This window comes from Lampris incognitus, chromosome 13 (assembly GCF_029633865.1).
Source record: "Lampris incognitus isolate fLamInc1 chromosome 13, fLamInc1.hap2, whole genome shotgun sequence".
Classification (NCBI taxonomy): domain Eukaryota; kingdom Metazoa; phylum Chordata; class Actinopteri; order Lampriformes; family Lampridae; genus Lampris; species Lampris incognitus.
In genome coordinates this window covers 666,174-685,457 of record NC_079223.1, presented here as the reverse complement: position 1 = coordinate 685,457, position 19,284 = coordinate 666,174, and the positions used below count along the sequence as shown (strand labels likewise).

At 43.2% G+C, this 19,284-nt stretch overlaps 1 protein-coding gene across 1 annotated transcript in view; it reads right to left on the bottom strand.

Moving 5' to 3' along the window:
* LOC130123110 (melanopsin-A-like) overlaps positions 1-19,284 on the bottom strand; it is a 65,435-nt gene that overhangs the window by 14,950 nt on the left and 31,201 nt on the right. The window contains exons 7-9 of the mRNA XM_056292235.1: positions 18,810-18,917; positions 10,373-10,568; positions 10,047-10,217 (exon numbers count right to left, since the gene is read on the bottom strand). Of these exons, the coding sequence (XP_056148210.1) occupies positions 10,047-10,217; positions 10,373-10,568; positions 18,810-18,917 (475 nt within the window). The remainder of the gene's footprint in view (positions 1-10,046; positions 10,218-10,372; positions 10,569-18,809; positions 18,918-19,284) is intronic.

Genomic DNA, 19,284 nt, shown 5'->3' with positions numbered 1-19,284 from the left:
GAATTATGGAGACCACTGTGCTCTTCGGGACCTTCAAAGCTCTAGAAATGTTTTGGTATCCTTCCCCAGATCTGTGCCTCGATACAATCCTGTCTTGGAGGTCCACAGACAATTCCTTTGACTTCATGGCTTGGTTTCTGCTCTGACATGCGCTGTCAACAGTGGGACCTGATATAGACAGGTGTGTACCTTTCCAAATCATGTCCAATCAATTGAATTTACTACAGGTGGACTCCAATCAAGATGTAGAAACATCTCAAGGATGATCAGTGGAAACAGGATGAACCTGAGCTCAATTTTGAGTGTCATAGCAAAGAGTGTGAATACTTATGTACATGCAATATTTCAGTTTTTTATTTTCAATAAATTTGCAAAAATTTTTACAAAACCTTTTTCACTTTCTCATTATGGGGTATTGTGTGTAGATTGATGAGAAAAAAAGGAATTTAATCCATTTTGGAATAAGGCTGTAACATAACAAAATGTGGGGAAAGTGAAGGGGTGTGAATACTTTCCGGATGCACTGTAAGTAAGGACTGAACTGGTTGTTTGTTAAGTAATATTATAAAAGTTGTGAGAAAAGAAAGCTTAAAGCAGTTGTTTTTAAATCTACTGGTTCTGTAACATCTACCTGAAATTAACAGTTCGTATTCAGAACATAGAATGTGTGAAAGGTCTGTCATTATTTTGTGTGCATGTTGAAGTTTATCATAAACCAACACATACTGATGAGTACTTAAGGTTTGACTCTTATCATCCACTGGAGCAAAAACTAGAGGTCACCAGGACGCTGTACCACCGAGCTGACAATGTCCCCAATAATATAGCAGCCGGGGAAGGGGAGAAATCCTACATTAAACAGGCCTGGTTAAGTGTGGTTATCCTAACTGGGCATTTGTCAAAGCCAGGAAGATGCCCAAACAGGGCACCAGCCAACTGAAGAGAAGAGAAGGACAACAGCTTACAGAGGAAGTTTGTCATCTTTCTGGATAGGACACTGAAGAAGATCTTCCCCTCCACACTGAGGAGCGAGATGGATCTGAACTGCTCCAGCTTGTTTGAGTTCTCTTCCTTTGATATCCAGACTCCCTCTGCTTGCCTTGACTGATCAACTACAGTCCCCCTGTGCCAAATCACCTGCAGAATCTTCCAGAGGATACTGAGGAGCTCTGGGCAGCAACTGTACACCTTATAGAGTACTCCACTGGGTCCCAGAATGGAGCTGGCTCTGGCTGCGGTAACCACCTCCTGGACTTCCCTCCAGGTGGGTTCTTTGGTGTTGAACTCCACCGTGGGCGATGGTATGTCCAAGAGAGCTCTGAGAGGCCCTATCTCTTGCTTTCTATCAGGGTCTCTCAGATTGTTGTGCAAGAAGTTGTCTACCTCTTCTTTAGAGCAGGCAAGACGACTGCTGCTTTTCTGCCCTAACAGCAGCTTTGTGAATACAAATGGATCAGATATAAACACAGTACACTTCCTGGCTCTCTCTCTCCTCTGTCTCCTGTGCCATTCTGCTTTGTGCAGGGTCATGAGAGCTTCTTTCTGATGATGTAACGGAGCTCAGCCAGTGGTGGTTTCTCCTCCTCGGTTGGTACCTTGAACTGCCTTGCCAGAGTCCGAAGCCTTTGCTGTTGATTTGATGATTTTGGCCACGTCCTTATCAAACTGGCCCCACTCTCTGTGTTTGCCGGTTGGAGGCCACTTGATCCTACTCTGCTGAACTACTCTGCTGGGAGCCAGAGAACTTAGCACATGGAGGTTCTGAGCTTTGTGGGGTGTCTCCGGGCTGGGCTCCTCCTGCGTCTCATCAGGAGTGAATCCTGTGCACTGTGCTCCTCCCCCCTGTGCCAAGCATTTCATTCGGGCCTGATGGATTTTACAAGATGGTAGTGAGACCAGCTATGTTATATGGTTTGGAGATGGTGACACTCACGAAAAGACAGGAGGTGGAGCTGGAGGTGGCAGAGTTGAAAATGCTAAGATTTTCACTGGGAGTGACGAAGAAGGACAGGATTAGGAATGAGTATAATATTAGTGGGACAGCTCAAGTTGGACAGCTTAGAGAAAAATCAAGAAAGGCTACATTGAGATGGTTTGGACATGTGCAGAGGAGGGATACTGTGTTTGTTGGGAGAAGAATGCTGAATATGGAGCTGCCAGGCAAGAGGAAACAAGGAAAGGCAAAGAGGTTTGTGGATGTGGTAAGAGAGGACATGCAGGTGGCTGGTGTGACAGAGGAAGATGCAGAGGACAGGTTTACAAGATGGTTGTGAGGCAAGCTATGTTATATGGTTTGGAGACAGGGGCACTGACGAAAAGACAGGACGTGGAGCTGGAGGTGGCAGGGTTGAAGATGCTAAGATTTTCACTGGGAGTGACAAAGAAGGACAGGATTAGGAATGATTATATTAGAGGGACCACTCAAGTTGGACGGTTTGGAGACAAACCAAGAGGGACAAGATTGAGATGGCTTGGACATGTGTGGAGGAGAGATACCAGGATCATGCCAGAAAACACTACCCCACCCGCAGCTCTGTCTGATGTGTACTCTTTTTCTCACACTCCCAGAGCTGGGAGGCAGGGTGGTGGTACTGGCCTGCTGATCTCCCTGAAATGGAAATAGTCTCTTGTTTACACTCCACAAATTTCTCCACCCTCTTTTGAATTTCATGCTGTTACTGTCTCTTATCCAGTCAAACTCACCCTTGTGGTTGTGTACCGCCCAGCAGGCCCCCTTGGTGAGTTTCTGGAGGAGCTTGACACACTTGTCTCGCACTTCCCTGTTGATGACTCTGCACTTATCCTTCTCGGTGACTTCAACATCCACACTGACAAGCTAGATCCTCTTCTCTCTTTCCTCTCCTCCTTTGACCTTCACCTCTCACCCTCTCCTCCTACCCACAAGACCGGCAACCAGCTGGACCTTATCTTTACTAGACACTGTCCTATTTCCAATCTCTCTGTTACTCCCCTCCAGCTCTCTGACCACTATTTCATGTCCTACTCTCTCTTCTTCTCTTCAACCTCCTCAGCCCCTTCCCCTACCCACATGGTTTCCACCTGTAGACACCTCCGCTCTCTCTCCACCACTTATCTTTCTTCCTCTGTCCTCCCTACACCTGAATCTTTCTCTCACCTACCCCCTGACATGACACTGCTAATGATCTTTTTCTCTCTACTCTCTCCTCTTCTCTGGACAATCTCTGTCCCCTCACCTCCAGGCCTGCATGCCCAACTCCACCTGTCCCTTGGCTGACCGACTCAGTATGTACTGACAGACGGAGCCTGAGAGTGGCAGAGCCCAAATGGAGAAAAGGCAAACTCTCAGATGACCTTCTCAACTTCCAGTCTCTTCTTTCCACTTTCTCCTCCTCCCTTTCTGCTGCGAAGGCTGCCTTCTATCGCTCTAAAATCCTATCTTCTGCCTCTAATAATAAGAAAGTCTTTCAAACCTTCTCTACATTTCTTCAACCCCCACCTCCTCCTCCTACATCCTCCCTTCTCCCTGATGACTTCGCTAACTTCTTTGACAAGAAGGTAAATTACATCAGATCCTCCTTTTCTCACCACCCGGTTAGTACTGCTTGCACTATCCCACCCTCTGCACCCTCCTTCACCTCTCCACATCCCACCCTATCCCACCTCGCTCCCCTCTCCCCCGATGAGGTCCTCAACCTCATCACATCCAGTCACCCCACCACATGCTCCCTTGACCCGGTCCCCTCCCCTCTTCTTCATTCTATAGCACCTGAACTCCTTCTCTATCTAACCCACCTCAACAACACCTCCCTCCAGGCAGGATACTTTCCATCTGCCTTCAAGACTGCTAGAGTCACCCCCCTTCTCAAGATACCATCACTTAACCCCTCTGATGTCACAAACTACAGACCAGTTTCCCTTCTACCCTTTCTATCCAAAACTTTAAAACGTGCTGTCTTTAACCAACTTTCTTTGTACCTCCACCAGAACAACCTCCTGGACCCCAACCAGTCTGGGTTCAGGGTGGGTCACTCGACAGAGACGGCCCTCCTTGCAGTGACAGAATTGCTGCACTCTGCAAGAGCAAACTCTCTCTCCTCTGTCCTGATACTCCTGGACCTGTCAGCTGCATTCAACACAGCGAACCAACAGATCCTCCTCTCTACCCTTGAGGGGCTGGGTGTCACAGGCTCTGCACTCTCAATGTTTGCAACCTACCTGAGGGGTCGCTCCTACCAGGTGTGGATAGAGGGGATCTGTGTCGGAGCCATGCAGACTGACTACAGGTGTTTCACAGGGTTCGGTTCTGGGTCCTCTCCTGTTCTCCCTGTACACAACATCCCTGGGTTCTGTTATTCGCTCACATGACTTCTCTTACCATTGTTATGCTGATGACACCCAGCTGATCTTGTCCTTTCCTCCCTCTGACACACAAGTAGAGACACGCATTGCTGCGTGCTTGACTGACATCTCGGAGTGGATGGCAACACACCACCTGAAGCTCAATCTGGACAAGACAGAGCTGGTGTTCCTCCCGGGGAAAGGTTGCCCGCACCGAGACCTGGCCATCACCATTGACAACACCGTGGTGACGCCAAATCGGACTGTGAGGAATCTGAGTGTGATCCTGGATGACCAACTGTCGTTTGCTGAAAATGTTGCATCGGTTGCTCGCTCCTGCAGATTTCTCCTCTATATCATCAGGAGGATTCGCCCATTCCTCACCGACGAGATGGCACAGGTGCTCATCCAGGCTCTGGTCATCTCCCGGCTGGACTACGGCAACTCCCTCCTTGCTGGCACCCCGGCGTCGGCCATCAGACCTCTGGAGCTTGTTCAGAAAGCTGCAGCTCGTCTGGTGTTCAACCGCCCTAAGTTCTCCCACACAACTCCCCTTCTCATGTCCCTACACTGGCTCCCAGTAGCTGCTCGCATCCAGTTTAAGACTTTGGTGCTAGCCTACACTACAGGGCAGTGAAAGGAACAGCGCCTTCCTATCTCCAGGCCATGGTCAAGCCCTACACCCCCGCCCGACCACTTCACTCTGCTGCCTCGGGACGCCTGGTTGCCCCATCGCTCAGAGGCCCCTGCTGCCGATCGACCCAGTCACGGCTCTTTTCTGTCCTGGCCCCACAGTGGTGGAATGAACTCCCCACTGATGTCAGGACAGCGGAATCGCTGCCCATCTTTCGGCGCAGGTTGAAAACTCACCTCTTCAAGAACTACTACCCTGTTACTGTTCTTAGCACGTATTGAATTCAGTCATTAAAAAAAAAAATCTCTTTCTTGCACTTTCACTTTAGCACTGGTTTTGCTCTTAGATGCTTGTTTAGATGCACTTATGACCTGTGATGACTAGTAGTTCTCCTGATCTCCTACGTTAAATGATGCTCTTATTGTAAGTCGCTTTGGATAAAAGCGTCGGCTAAATGACTGTAATGTAATGTAATGTAATGTATATTGGGAGAAGGATGCTGAATATGGAGCTGCCAGGGAAGAGGAAAAGAGGAAGGCCAAAGAGGAGGTTTATGGATGTGGTGAAGGAGGACATGCAGGTGGTTAGTGTGACAAGAGGAAGATGCAGAGGACAGGAAGAGATGGAAACAGATGATTCGCTGTGGCGACCCCTAACGGGATCAGCTGAAAGTAGTAGTAGTAACCGCAGTAGTAGTACTTGCCAGTACCCCCTGCTGTCAACTTCCAACAACGACAGCAGCTTGCTTTATCCAGGGCTCAGGGCACCGGGATGCCAAGATCTTCCATCTCCCAGCTTCACCCTTCCCTGTGCTTAATGTCAGCTTGAGCCATTGGCACTGGGATGCCGGCACCCAGTTTTCCTCCATAGCCCTTGCAGCAGCAAGTTCCTCCCATACTTAACGCTGATCTTCCCTGTCAACCCATTCTGGCCAAGCAGGCAACCATCAACTTCACCTTGTCGACAGCTAACCCTCCAATTTGTCATTATAATACTCTTAGAAATCTACCCCATAATAGACACAGCTATAAATGGTCCCACAAGTCCATCCTTATATACTCAGACGACAAAGAACACTCCAATTAACCATCCATCATGCCATTCATGTGCTGCCTAATTTGGCACTGTCACATACAAATATTTAATGAAATTTAATGAAAACAAATTCTGGCACAGTTTACAAATCCCCTACACCACACTCGACAAATTAAAACAATCAACCATACAAAAAAGAACCACAATATAGTTATTAAAAACACAATAATCCCACAAATAATCACAAATCACATAAATACAATAGTCTCTCAAATAATCATAGTCACAAAATACTCACAATGATCACAACTCAGCTTTATAATTGTATAAAAAGTCCTTTGTTGACCAAAATGTATCTAATCTATTTCTAAAAGAATTAACTGAAGGAGCTGTACCACATCCTCTGGAAGTTCCTTCTATGCTCTTACAGCACAAATGTGAAGAAGTTTTTTCTCTTTTCAGAGGGACACTTTAATGGGAATAGTTTTAATGAGTTCTCTCTTAACTCATACCTATTATTCCAAAAATGAAATCATATATTTTGTGTAAAAGTTTATGGATGTCCATCATTTCTCCTCTGTGTCGCCTGTATACTAGAGTTGGTAGTTATAAATTTCTTAACCCCTCTTCAGATGACATCTCTTTCAGACCTGAGATTAGTTTAGTAGCTCTTCTCTGAACTGTCTCAAAATGTCTCTATATTTTACTTTATAAGGACACCAGACCGAGCTTGTAAATTCAAGATGAGATTGCTCCAAGGATTTATATAATGGTAAAACTATTTCCTTACCCAAATTTAGAAAGGTTCTTCTAATTATTGCCAGCATAGAGTTTGCTTTTTTAATTTTTTCAGAAATGTGCCTGTGAAATTCAATTGAACTATCGACCACGACACCTATGTCCTTTTCCTGTTCCACTTGCTGAACCATCAAATCTCCAACTTTGTAGTTAACCCAGTTGGCACTTGTTTTCCCAACGTGTAAATGTTTGTATTTTTCTGGATTCATTTCAGTAGTCACCTATCACACCAGTTACTCATGCTATGGAGATCTGAATATGTTCTCTGCATAGCTCATGTTCCCAGTTACTCCAATTTCATCATTGACCCCTTTTCTCATTTTTCGTTTCAGAAGTTCAGAAGCTTGGCCCCTCATACAGATACCTTCCCAACACCGGTTCTTCCATATTCAGCACTGCATTCAACTTGTAAATCCTTCCTTGATACCCCTGACCCTCGACTCGCTGAACTTCATCATCAACAGTCTATCAGCCTAAACCCTCTCATCCTACTGGAAAACTCTGAAAAGTTTCCATAACCTTCCCATTGTTTGATCTCATCACCTTGACATGCTTCTTGGTTTACCTATGCCCATTCCCTAATGGCCATTAAAACACATACCATCAAAGTTTATCTCAGTGGCATCAGCTTCTTCACCAAACTCATAACCAGTGTGGGCATGGCCTCCAGCCATAACTTCACTCTTCAAAGGACTCCTATGTCAAGAGCCAGCTAAAACTCCTCACCACCTTCCTCTTACTGCCGACTTGTTCTCAATCTGCAGCCACACCATCCACACCAGATACGGCACCTCTCATGTTGCTCCAACTCTAGAAGCCATGTCCCTGCTTGCTTTTTTCACTTTCCTCAGATGTTTCAAATTTACCGCCTCAACATTCACTCAGGCCCATGCTACCATGCTTGCAGCTCAGACATCTTATTTCTCAGATGACACCATGGTATTCTTCTTAAAGTGAAAAAAAAATCAATCCAGCCAGCGTACACACATCTTTTACTTCAAAGTTCACTGAAAGTCCACTGAAAACCTTTCGAGACCCTCACAAACTGCTTCCTATTCTGGAAATCTCACAGCATGACATTGACAAACCCGCTTTTCATTGCTGAATCCGGACAAGTGGCTACTTGATTCTGGTTCAACCATCATTTCCACCACAAACTCTCCTTGTCTGACATTTCTCCCGTTCATTACTTCAGACACTCCTTCAAGATCTATTACTACTACTACTTTCGGCTGCTCCCGTTAGGGATCCCCACAGTGGCTCATCTGTTTCCATTTCTTACTCTGCATTTCTTACTCTGTATCTTTCTCTGTCACACCAGCCACCTGCATGTCCTCTTTCATCACATCCATAAACCTCCTCTTTGGCCTTCCTCTTTTCCTCTTCCCTGGCAGCTCCATATTCAGCATCCTTCTCCTAGTATACCCAGCATCTCTCCTCCACACATGTGCAAACCATCTCAAGCTTACCTCTCTTGCTTTGTCTCCAAACTGTCCAACCTGAGCTGTCCCTCTAATATACTGTCTTTTCATCAGTGCCACTGTCCCCAAACCATATAACATAGCTGGTCTCACAACCATCTTGTAAACCTTCCCTTTAACTCTTGCTGGTACTCTTCTGTCGCAAATCACTCCTGGCACTCTTCTCCACCTACTCCACCCTGCCTGCACTCTCCTCTTCACCTCTCTACTGCACTTCCCATCACTTTGGATAGTTGACCCCAAGTATTTAAACTCATCCACCTTCATCACCTCTATTCCTTGCATCCTCACCACTCCACTGTCCTCCCTCTCATTCACAAATAGTATTCCATCTTGCTCCTACTGACTTTCATTCCTCTTCTCTGCAGTGCATACCTCCTCCTCTCCAGGCTCTCCTCCACCTGCACCCTACTCTCACTACAGTTCACAATGTCTTGCGTAAACATCATAGTCCACGGAGACTCCTGCCTGAGCTTGTCCGTCAACCTGTCCATCACCATTGCAAACAAGAAAGGGCTCAGAGCCGATCCTTGATATAATCCCACCTCCACCTTGAACCCATCTGTCATTTCAGCTGCACACCTCACCACTGTCACACTGCCCTCATACATATCCTGCACCAATCCTACATACTTCTCTGTAACTCCTGTCTTCCTTATACGATACCACACCTCCTCTCTCGGCACCCTGTCATATGCTTTCTCTAAATCTACAAAGACACAATGCAACTCCTTCTGGCCTTCTCTATACTTCTCCATCAACATTCTCAAAGCAAACATCACATCTGTGGTGCTCTTTCGTGGCATGAAACCATGCTGCTGCTCGCTGATCATCACCTCTCCTCTTAACCTAGCTTCTATTACTCTTTCCCATATCTTCATGCTGTGGCTGATCAACATTATACCTCTGTAGTTGCTACAGTTCTGCACATCGCCCTTATTCTTGAGCAGTTCTGCACATCGCCCTTATTCTTGAAAAACTCCTTCAAGATCGAAGCCACCAATTCAGCCTCCTGAAATCACATCCAAGAACACGTCATACAACTCACGGGCCGTTGGTCCTCCCAAACGTAACATCCATTCAGATCACAAAGATCTCAGATCCACTCAATCTTAAGTAACTGAAGATTTTGGGGGTCCGTCGTAGCCCGGGTGCAACAGCAGATTCCCTACAAAGCTTCCCTACAACGCAGTAAGCACGCAGAAGAACTACAAAAACGACTCACATCAATTACATTTCTTTAATAAATCATTTAAATGCATCTTGTTGGTGGTGTAGTCCTGGCTAGTAAATTAATCAAACTAATGTGTACTTCTCATCAGTCAAAGAAGGCATGACAGTTCATCAGTTTATTGTAATTCATCCTCATAAAAGTAAAAGAGGATTTTCTAATTCCCCTTGAAAGGCATCATGAGGAGATTAAACAGCTTTCCAGGTAGACAGTAGATGAACATGAAGCCTCAAAGCTGTGAAGATGTGCAGTGAGCCATCACATTTGCCCTCAATGAGTCCATAAAAATGACCGAAAATCCTGTGGGGTCCAGTATGGCAATCTTCAGGTCTTGAACCTTTACCATAGTAAGGAGGTCAAGGCTAAGACTCTGTGAATACTACAATCAGGACATAAACCTTGAGTAAGGAGGTCAAGTTTAGAATGTCAGTGCAAGAAGAAGTACTTGTAGGAAGAAGGGTAAAATATACAGTAATAATGTATTTGGAGTAGCTTGAAGATAGATAAAATGCTTTGATTCAAGGCAGGGTTGGGTTAAGACTTGTACCTTCTCAAAGATGCCTGAGTCATGGTTCTTCACCTTGGACTGGAAGCTAGAGGAGGGGGAGGGTTTGAAGTCAGGCAGCTCGGCGGTGTCTCTGCTGATGTCACAGGAAACCTGCCGACTGGCCGGTCTGGAGCCCAAACTGGACAAATCGGCTTCAGTGTCTGTCCAACCCTGGAGACAGACACAAATCACTGGGTGACCAATAACACTAACACACACACACACACACACACACACACCGGTGTGTCCTAATATGCCCCCTCACCCTGACTAACTACTGATCTTATTAGCTCCCACAAATGTCAAGCAACATGTCCCTGACCTACCGATTCACTGTCGGAGGCAGAGGAGAGGCGAGACTTGCCGGTGCTGTGGCGTCTGAAGTGTCCGCTGGTGTCACTGGTTTGACTGGTGACAGTGGATCGTCGTGTTGATACAAAGCTGCTGCTGGCTGAGCGGAGGTCACGAGAGCTGACACACAGCAAGAAACCCAGACAGGGAATGTACTTTGCTAATGCTATCCTGTAGGAGAGAGGGAGAGAGAGAGGAAGAGAGGGGGGAGAGGGAGAGAGAGAGGAAGCGAGAGAGAGAGAGAGAACGAAATGGATTTCAGATGAACAAAAAGAGATAAACGGGTTTTGAAATGTCAGATGAGCTGTCATTCCCAGAGCCTTTTTCTCAAAGGTTCTTATCAGTCAGTTGTGCTACACTAAACCACAGTCCTGGATGTGTGTGTTTGTTAGTGTGTGACTGTATTTTGTGGATGTCGAACCGATTATGTCCCACTTTGGTTTCTGTTTCAGTTTAACAATATTCATGATTTGACTTTTTGTCATATGATTTATATATGGAGCACACAAAGGGTTGGATTACATTTCATAAATGGAAGGAAACGCACCTTACTTAGGAAAAGCAACACGACTGTCTATATTTACATTTGTGTAAACATTTTAAATAAACTAAATTGAAATGAAATAAAAAATCAGTCTATATTGTAGCGAATTAGGGGGGCAGCCCGGGAACCACCACCACAGCCGGTACACGAACCCGTATCTCCTGCTTTGCGGGCGACAACGCTAACCAGTCGACTAAAAGGACCGACCCGTTAGCCAAGGGCTAACATGTCTACTTATTCGTGCACGCTACACTACCCCCCTCCTTCGGGAAGCGCGTCCCCATGCTTCAGCATATCAGCTCCCACACGCCACTGGGCACATGTGCTTCCGATGACCACGGTCTCACCATCCCACTTCTGACACCAATGCAGTGAATTACCATCCTCTGTCACAGGGAATGGCCCAACCGCGTCCACTCCAATTCTTTCCATGGGCGCCCCCACCCTGTATTGCTGCAGGAGGGCGTGGGATTGCCCAGTCGGCCCCTTCTTTGAATTGCAGGTGTGCAGTTACGGCAGAACCGCTCCACGTCTTGCCGGCACCTCCCCCAGTAGAATCTTTCCTGCAGCCGCAGTAGAGTCTTGGTAATGCCGAAGTGTCCCACTCAAGGGGGGCCATGATCTGTGTGTAACACTTGCTGCTGTAGTGCTGTGGGAACAACTAGTTGCCAGGTACTACCTCCCCTCCTTGGCTCTTCCCATACCTGATAGAGGCAGCCCTTATGAAGCATGAGTGAGTTCCACTGTCCCAGCAATGCCTTGGTGGTGGGTGAGTGGGGACCTGCCATCTCTCTACTTGGGGCCTCTTTGTGTGCTGGCCAGCGTATCATGGGTCCCAGGTGGCTATCCTGCCATTGAAGTTCCCCTATCTTAGTTGGGGACACCTCCTCCAGTGGCGCACTTGGGACCACAAGTGCCCGCACTGTGACACAATCTACCCGTTGTTGTTCTCAAGTCTCCAACCAGCTACAATGGCGGCAGGCCTGATCAGAACAGGGACGTCTGGAGAAAGCATCAGCATTGTTGTGTCGGCTGCCTCTTCGGTGCTCCGTGGTGAGGGTAAAGCCCTGCAATGCTTTGATCCATCTGGCTACCTGCCCTTCTGGTTCCTTGAAGCTAAGCAGGCAGCAGAGCGATGCATGGTCCATCCTCAGTAGGGAGTCCTTTCCATACAGGTAAGGCTTAAAATGCTTTACGGCCTGTACCACTGCCAGGAGTTCTCTCCAAGTCACACAGTAGTTCCTTTCTTCCTTACTCAAGGCTCTACTGTAATAGGCCACCACTCTTTCCCTTTCCCACTGGGCTGCGACAGGACTGCTCCCACACCTACATCACTGGCGTCGGTGTCGAGTATGAATGGCTGCTGCATGTCTGGGAGGGCTAGCACTGGTGCGTAGGTAAAGGCTTTCTGGAGTATCTGAAAGGAGCTCCCACATGCTTCAGTCCGCAGGAACCGTCGTCCCTTCTCTGTGAGCTGGTGGAGTGGACGGGCTTTGTCTGCAAAGGTGTGCACAAACCGATGGTAATACGATGCCAGTCTCAGAAAACTCCTCACCTCCTTTCCTGAGGTGGGCGTTGGCCAATCCCTGACTGCAGCGACCTTGTCTGGGGCACACCTCCGGGCCCCACCACATGTCCAAGGAACCTTGTCTCCCACTGCAATAGATTGCATTTTCTTGGATTCAGTCGCAGGTTGGCTGCCTTGATGCATTCAAACACCAGTCGGAGGTTGGAGAGGGCCTCTGTAAACGTAGCTGCATGCACCAGGAGGTCGCCCAGGTACACCACGCAGGCAGAGCAAGGGATGGGGCAAAGGACACGTTCCATGAGGCATTCAAATATGGCCAGGCTATTACATAAGCCAAATGGCATGACTGTGAACTGCCAGAGTCCTTGGTCAATGGTGAAGGCAGTCTTTGCATGGGATTCTGGGGCCATCTCCACCTGCTAGTATCCACTTCTTAGATCCAGGGAGCTGAACCATTGGGAAACTGCCACACAGTCCAGGGCCTCGTCAATGCGGGGGAGTGGGTATGAGTCTTTCCGGGTCAGGTTGTTGAGTCGCCGATAGTCCACACAGAATCAGAGGGACCCATCCTTCTTGGTAACCAGCACGGCAGGGTACACCCACAGGCTATCTGAGGGTTCAATGATGCTCGCAGCTGCCATCTTTGCCTCTGCCTCTTGAAACTTCATCAGAGGGAGACAGCAAGTTCTCTGGCAGACTGGGCCCACATTACGAGTGTCAATGTGGTGCTGTACAATATTGGTGCGGCCACACTCCAGATCACTCGAAGCGAAGAGGTGTCTGTTCTCTATCAGCAGGTTCCATACCTGCTACCCCTCTTCTTGGCTCAACCCCTCTATGCACTTTTGGGACAGTTCTAATCACACATCTCAATCTAACCATGTAAAACTAATCACACAACTCAGTCTAACCATGTAAAACTAATCACACATCTCAGTCTAACCATGTAAAACTAATCACACAACTCAATCTAACCATGTAAAACTAATCACACATCTCAGTCTAACCATGTAAAACTAATCACACATCTCAATCTAACCATGTAAAACTAATCACACAACTCAGTCTAACCATGTAAAACTAATCACACATCTCAATCTAACCATGTAAAACTAATCACACAACTCAATCTAACCATGTAAAACTAATCACACATCTCAGTCTAACCATGTAAAACTAATCACACATCTCAGTCTAACCATGTAAAACTAATCACACATCTCAATCTAACCATGTAAAACTAATCACACAACTAAATCTAACCATGTAAAACTAATCACACATCTCAGTCTAACCAAGTAAAACTAATCACACATCTCAGTCTAACCATGTAAAACTAATCACACAACTCAGTCTAACCATGTAAAACTAATCACACATCTCAGTCTAATCATGTAAAACTAATCACACATCTCAGTCTAACCATGTAAAACCAATCACACAACTCAGTCTAACCATGTAAAACTAATCACACAACTCAGTCTAATCATGTAAAACTAATCACACATCTCAGTCTAACCATGTAAAACTAATCACACAACTCAGTCTAACCATGTAAAACTAATCACACAACTCAATCTAACCATGTAAAACTAATCACACATCTCAGTCTAACCATGTAAAACCAATCACACAACTCAGTCTAACCATGTAAAACTAATCACACATCTCAATCTAACCATGTAAAACTAATCACACACCTCAGTCTAACCATGTAAAACTAATCACACATCTCAGTCTAACCATGTAAAACTAATCACACAACTCAATCTAACCATGTAAAACTAATCACACAACTCAATCTAACCATGTAAAACTAATCACACAACTCAGTCTAACCATGTAAAACTAATCACACATCTCAGTCTAACCATGTAAAACTAATCACACATCTCAATCTAACCATGTAAAACTAATCACACAACTCAGTCTAACCATGTAAAACTAATCACACAACTCAGTCTAACCATGTAAAACTAATCACACATCTCAATCTAACCATGTAAAACTAATCACACAACTCAATCTAACCATGTAAAACTAATCACACAACTCAATCTAACCATGTAAAACTAATCACACATCTCAGTCTAACCATGTAAAACTAATCACACATCTCAGTCTAACCATGTAAAACTAATCACACATCTCAGTCTAACCATGTAAAACTAATCACACATCTCAGTCTAACCATGTAAAACTAATCACACAACTCAATCTAACCATGTAAAACTAATCACACATCTCAATCTAACCATGTAAAACTAATCACACATCTCAGTCTAACCATGTAAAACTAATCACACAACTCAGTCTAACCATGTAAAACTAATCACACAACTCAGTCTAATCATGTAAAACTAATCACATATCTCAGTCTAACCATGTAAAACTAATCACACAACTCAGTCTAACCATGTAAAACTAATCACACAACTCAATCTAACCATGTAAAACTAATCACACATCTCAGTCTAACCATGTAAAACCAATCACACAACTCAGTCTAACCATGTAAAACTAATCACACATCTCAATCTAACCATGTAAAACTAATCACACACCTCAGTCTAACCATGTAAAACTAATCACACATCTCAGTCTAACCATGTAAAACTAATCACACAACTCAATCTAACCATGTAAAACTAATCACACAACTCAATCTAACCATGTAAAACTAATCACACAACTCAGTCTAACCATGTAAAACTAATCACACATCTCAGTCTAACCATGTAAAACTAATCACACAACTCAGTCTAACCATGTAAAACTAATCACACAACTCAATCTAACCATGTAAAACTAATCACACAACTCAGTCTAACCATGTAAAACTAATCACACATCTCAGTCTAACCATGTAAAACTAATCACACATCTCAGTCTAACCATGTAGAACTAATCACACATCTCAGTCTAACCATGTAAAACTAATCACACATCTCAGTCTAACCATGTAAAACTAATCACACATCTCAGTCTAACCATGTAAAACTAATCACACAACTCAGTCTAACCATGTAAAACTAATCACACATCTCAGTCTAACCATGTAAAACTAATCACACAACTCAATCTAACCATGTAAAACTAATCACACATCTCAGTCTAACCATGTAAAACTAATCACACATCTCAGTCTAACCATGTAAAACTAATCACACATCTCAATCTAACCATGTAAAACTAATCACACATCTCAGTCTAACCATGTAAAACTAATCACACATCTCAGTCTAACCATGTAAAACTAATCACACAACTCAGTCTAACCATGTAAAACTAATCACACATCTCAGTCTAACCATGTAAAACTAATCACACATCTCAGTCTAACCATGTAAAACTAATCACACATCTCAGTCTAACCATGTAAAACTAATCACACAACTCAGTCTAACCATGTAAAACTAATCACACATCTCAGTCTAACCATGTAAAACCAATCACACAACTCAGTCTAACCATGTAAAACCAATCACACATCTCAGTCTAACCATGTAAAACTAATCACACACCTCAGTCTAACCATGTAAAACTAATCACACATCTCAGTCTAATCATGTAAAACTAATCACACATCTCAGTCTAACCATGTAAAACTAATCACACAACTCAGTCTAACCATGTAAAACTAATCACACAACTCAATCTAACCATGTAAAACTAATCACACATCTCAGTCTAACCATGTAAAACCAATCACACAACTCAGTCTAACCATGTAAAACTAATCACACATCTCAATCTAACCATGTAAAACTAATCACACACCTAAGTCTAACCATGTAAAACTAATCACACATCTCAGTCTAACCATGTAAAACTAATCACACAACTCAATCTAACCATGTAAAACTAATCACACAACTCAATCTAACCATGTAAAACTAATCACACATCTCAGTCTAACCATGTAAAACTAATCACACATCTCAGTCTAACCATGTAAAACTAATCACACAACTCAATCTAACCATGTAAAACTAATCACACAACTCGGTCTAACCATGTAAAACTAATCACACATCTCAGTCTAACCATGTAAAACTAATCACACATCTCAGTCTAACCTTGTAAAACTAATCACACACCTCAGTCTAACCATGTAAAACTAATCACACATCTCAGTCTAACCATGTAAAACTAATCACACAACTCAGTCTAACCATGTAAAACTAATCACACATCTCAATCTAACCATGTAAAACTAATCACACACCTCAGTCTAACCATGTAAAACTAATCACACATCTCAGTCTAACCATGTAAAACTAATCACACAACTCAATCTAACCATGTAAAACTAATCACACAACTCAATCTAACCATGTAAAACTAATCACACAACTCAGTCTAACCATGTAAAACTAATCACACAACTCAGTCTAACCATGTAAAACTAATCACACATCTCAATCTAACCATGTAAAACTAATCACACAACTCAGTCTAACCATGTAAAACTAATCACACATCTCAGTCTAACCATGTAAAACTAATCACACAACTCAGTCTAACCATGTAAAACTAATCACACAACTCAGTCTAACCATGTAAAACTAATCACACAACTCAATCTAACCATCACACAAGTCTAAGTCTAAGTCTAAGTCTAACCATGTAAAACTAATCACACAACTCAATCTAACCATGTAAAACTAATCACACAACTCAGTCTAACCATGTAAAACTAATCACACAACTCAGTCTAACCATGTAAAACTAATCACACATCTCAATCTAACCATGTAAAACTAATCACACACCTCAATCTAACCATGTAAAACTAATCACACATCTCAGTCTAACCATGTAAAACTAATCACACAACTCAATCTAACCATGTAAAACTAATCACACATCTCAATCTAACCATGTAAAACTAATCACACATCTCAGTCTAACCATGTAAAACTAATCACACATCTCAGTCTAACCATGTAAAACTAATCACACATCTCAGTCTAACCATGTAAAACTAATCACACAACTCAGTCTAACCATGTAAAACTAATCACACACCTCAGTCTAACCATGCAAAACTAATCACACAACTCAGTCTAACCATGTAAAACTAATCACACAACTCAATCTAACCATGTAAAACTAATCACACATCTCAGTCTAACCATGTAAAACCAATCACACAACTCAGTCTAACCATGTAAAACTAATCACACATCTCAATCTAACCATGTAAAACTAATCACACACCTCAGTCTAACCATGTAAAACTAATCACACATCTCAGTCTAACCATGTAAAACTAATCACACAACTCAATCTAACCATGTAGAACTAATCACACAACTCAATCTAACCATGTAAAACTAATCACACAACTCAGTCTAACCATGTAAAACTAATCACACATCTCAGTCTAACCATGTAAAACTAATCACACATCTCAGTCTAACCATGTAAAACTAATCACACAACTCAATCTAACCATGTAAAACTAATCACACATCTCAGTCTAACCATGTAAAACTAATCACACATCTCAGTCTAACCATGTAAAACTAATCACACATCTCAGTCTAACCATGTAAAACTAATCACACAACTCAGTCTAACCATGTAAAACTAATCACACAACTCAGTCTAACCATGTAAAACTAATCACACATCTCAGTCTAACCATGTAAAACTAATCACACAACTCAATCCAACCATGTAAAACTAATCACACATCTCAGTCTAACCATGTAAAACTAATCACACATCTCAGTCTAACCATGTAAAACTAATCACACATCTCAGTCTAACCATGTAAAACTAATCACACATCTCAGTCTAACCATGTAAAACTAATCACACATCTCAATCTAACCATGTAAAACTAATCACACATCTCAGTCTAACCATGTAAAACTAATCACACATCTCAGTCTAACCATGTAAAACTAATCACACAACTCAGTCTAACCATGTAAAACTAATCACACAACTCAGTCTAACCATGTAAAACTAATCACACATCTCAATCTAACCATGTAAAACTAATCACACATCTCAGTCTAACCATGTAAAACTAATCACACATCTCAGTCTAACCATGTAAAACTAATCACACATCTCAGTCTAACCATGTAAAACTAATCACACATCTCAGTCTAACCATGTAAAACTAATCACACATCTCAATCTAACCATGTAAAACTAATCACACAACTCAGTCTAACCATGTAAAACTAATCACACATCTCAGTCTCACCATGTAAAACTAATCACACATCTCAATCTAACCATGTAAAACTAATCACACATCTCAGTCTAACCATGTAAAACAGATCATGTTTGTACTTTGCAGCTCTTTCACAAGCCTTACCGGTATTTGGGGTGTGTAATAGCGTAGATGATGGGGTTGTGGATGGCGGAGGCTTTGGCGATGACGGCAGGAACAGAGTTCATGTATGGAGTCAGCATGTCTGCATATCTACGGCAGACAGATGTAGACATACTTCAAGAAAGGATTTCATCTTCCTGTTTCCTGGTAGTTCTGAATCTAATGTAGTCTAATTTAATCAGAAAATTATATGACATGATATGATTTTACTTAATGTAATGTGATGTAATCTGACTGTTATCATGTAAACCAAAATCCAATCACCTAGTTTTATGTAATCATTTAATCAAATCTAATGTAGTATAATATAAAAATAAAACATAGAATAATATAATATATCAAACTGTATAATGGGTGGCTGCCCACTGCTCCTAGCTACACAGCTATGATGGGTTAAATTCAGCCAAGTATTTCCCCATGGGGGTGAATAAAGTACATCAAAATCAAAATAAAAAAT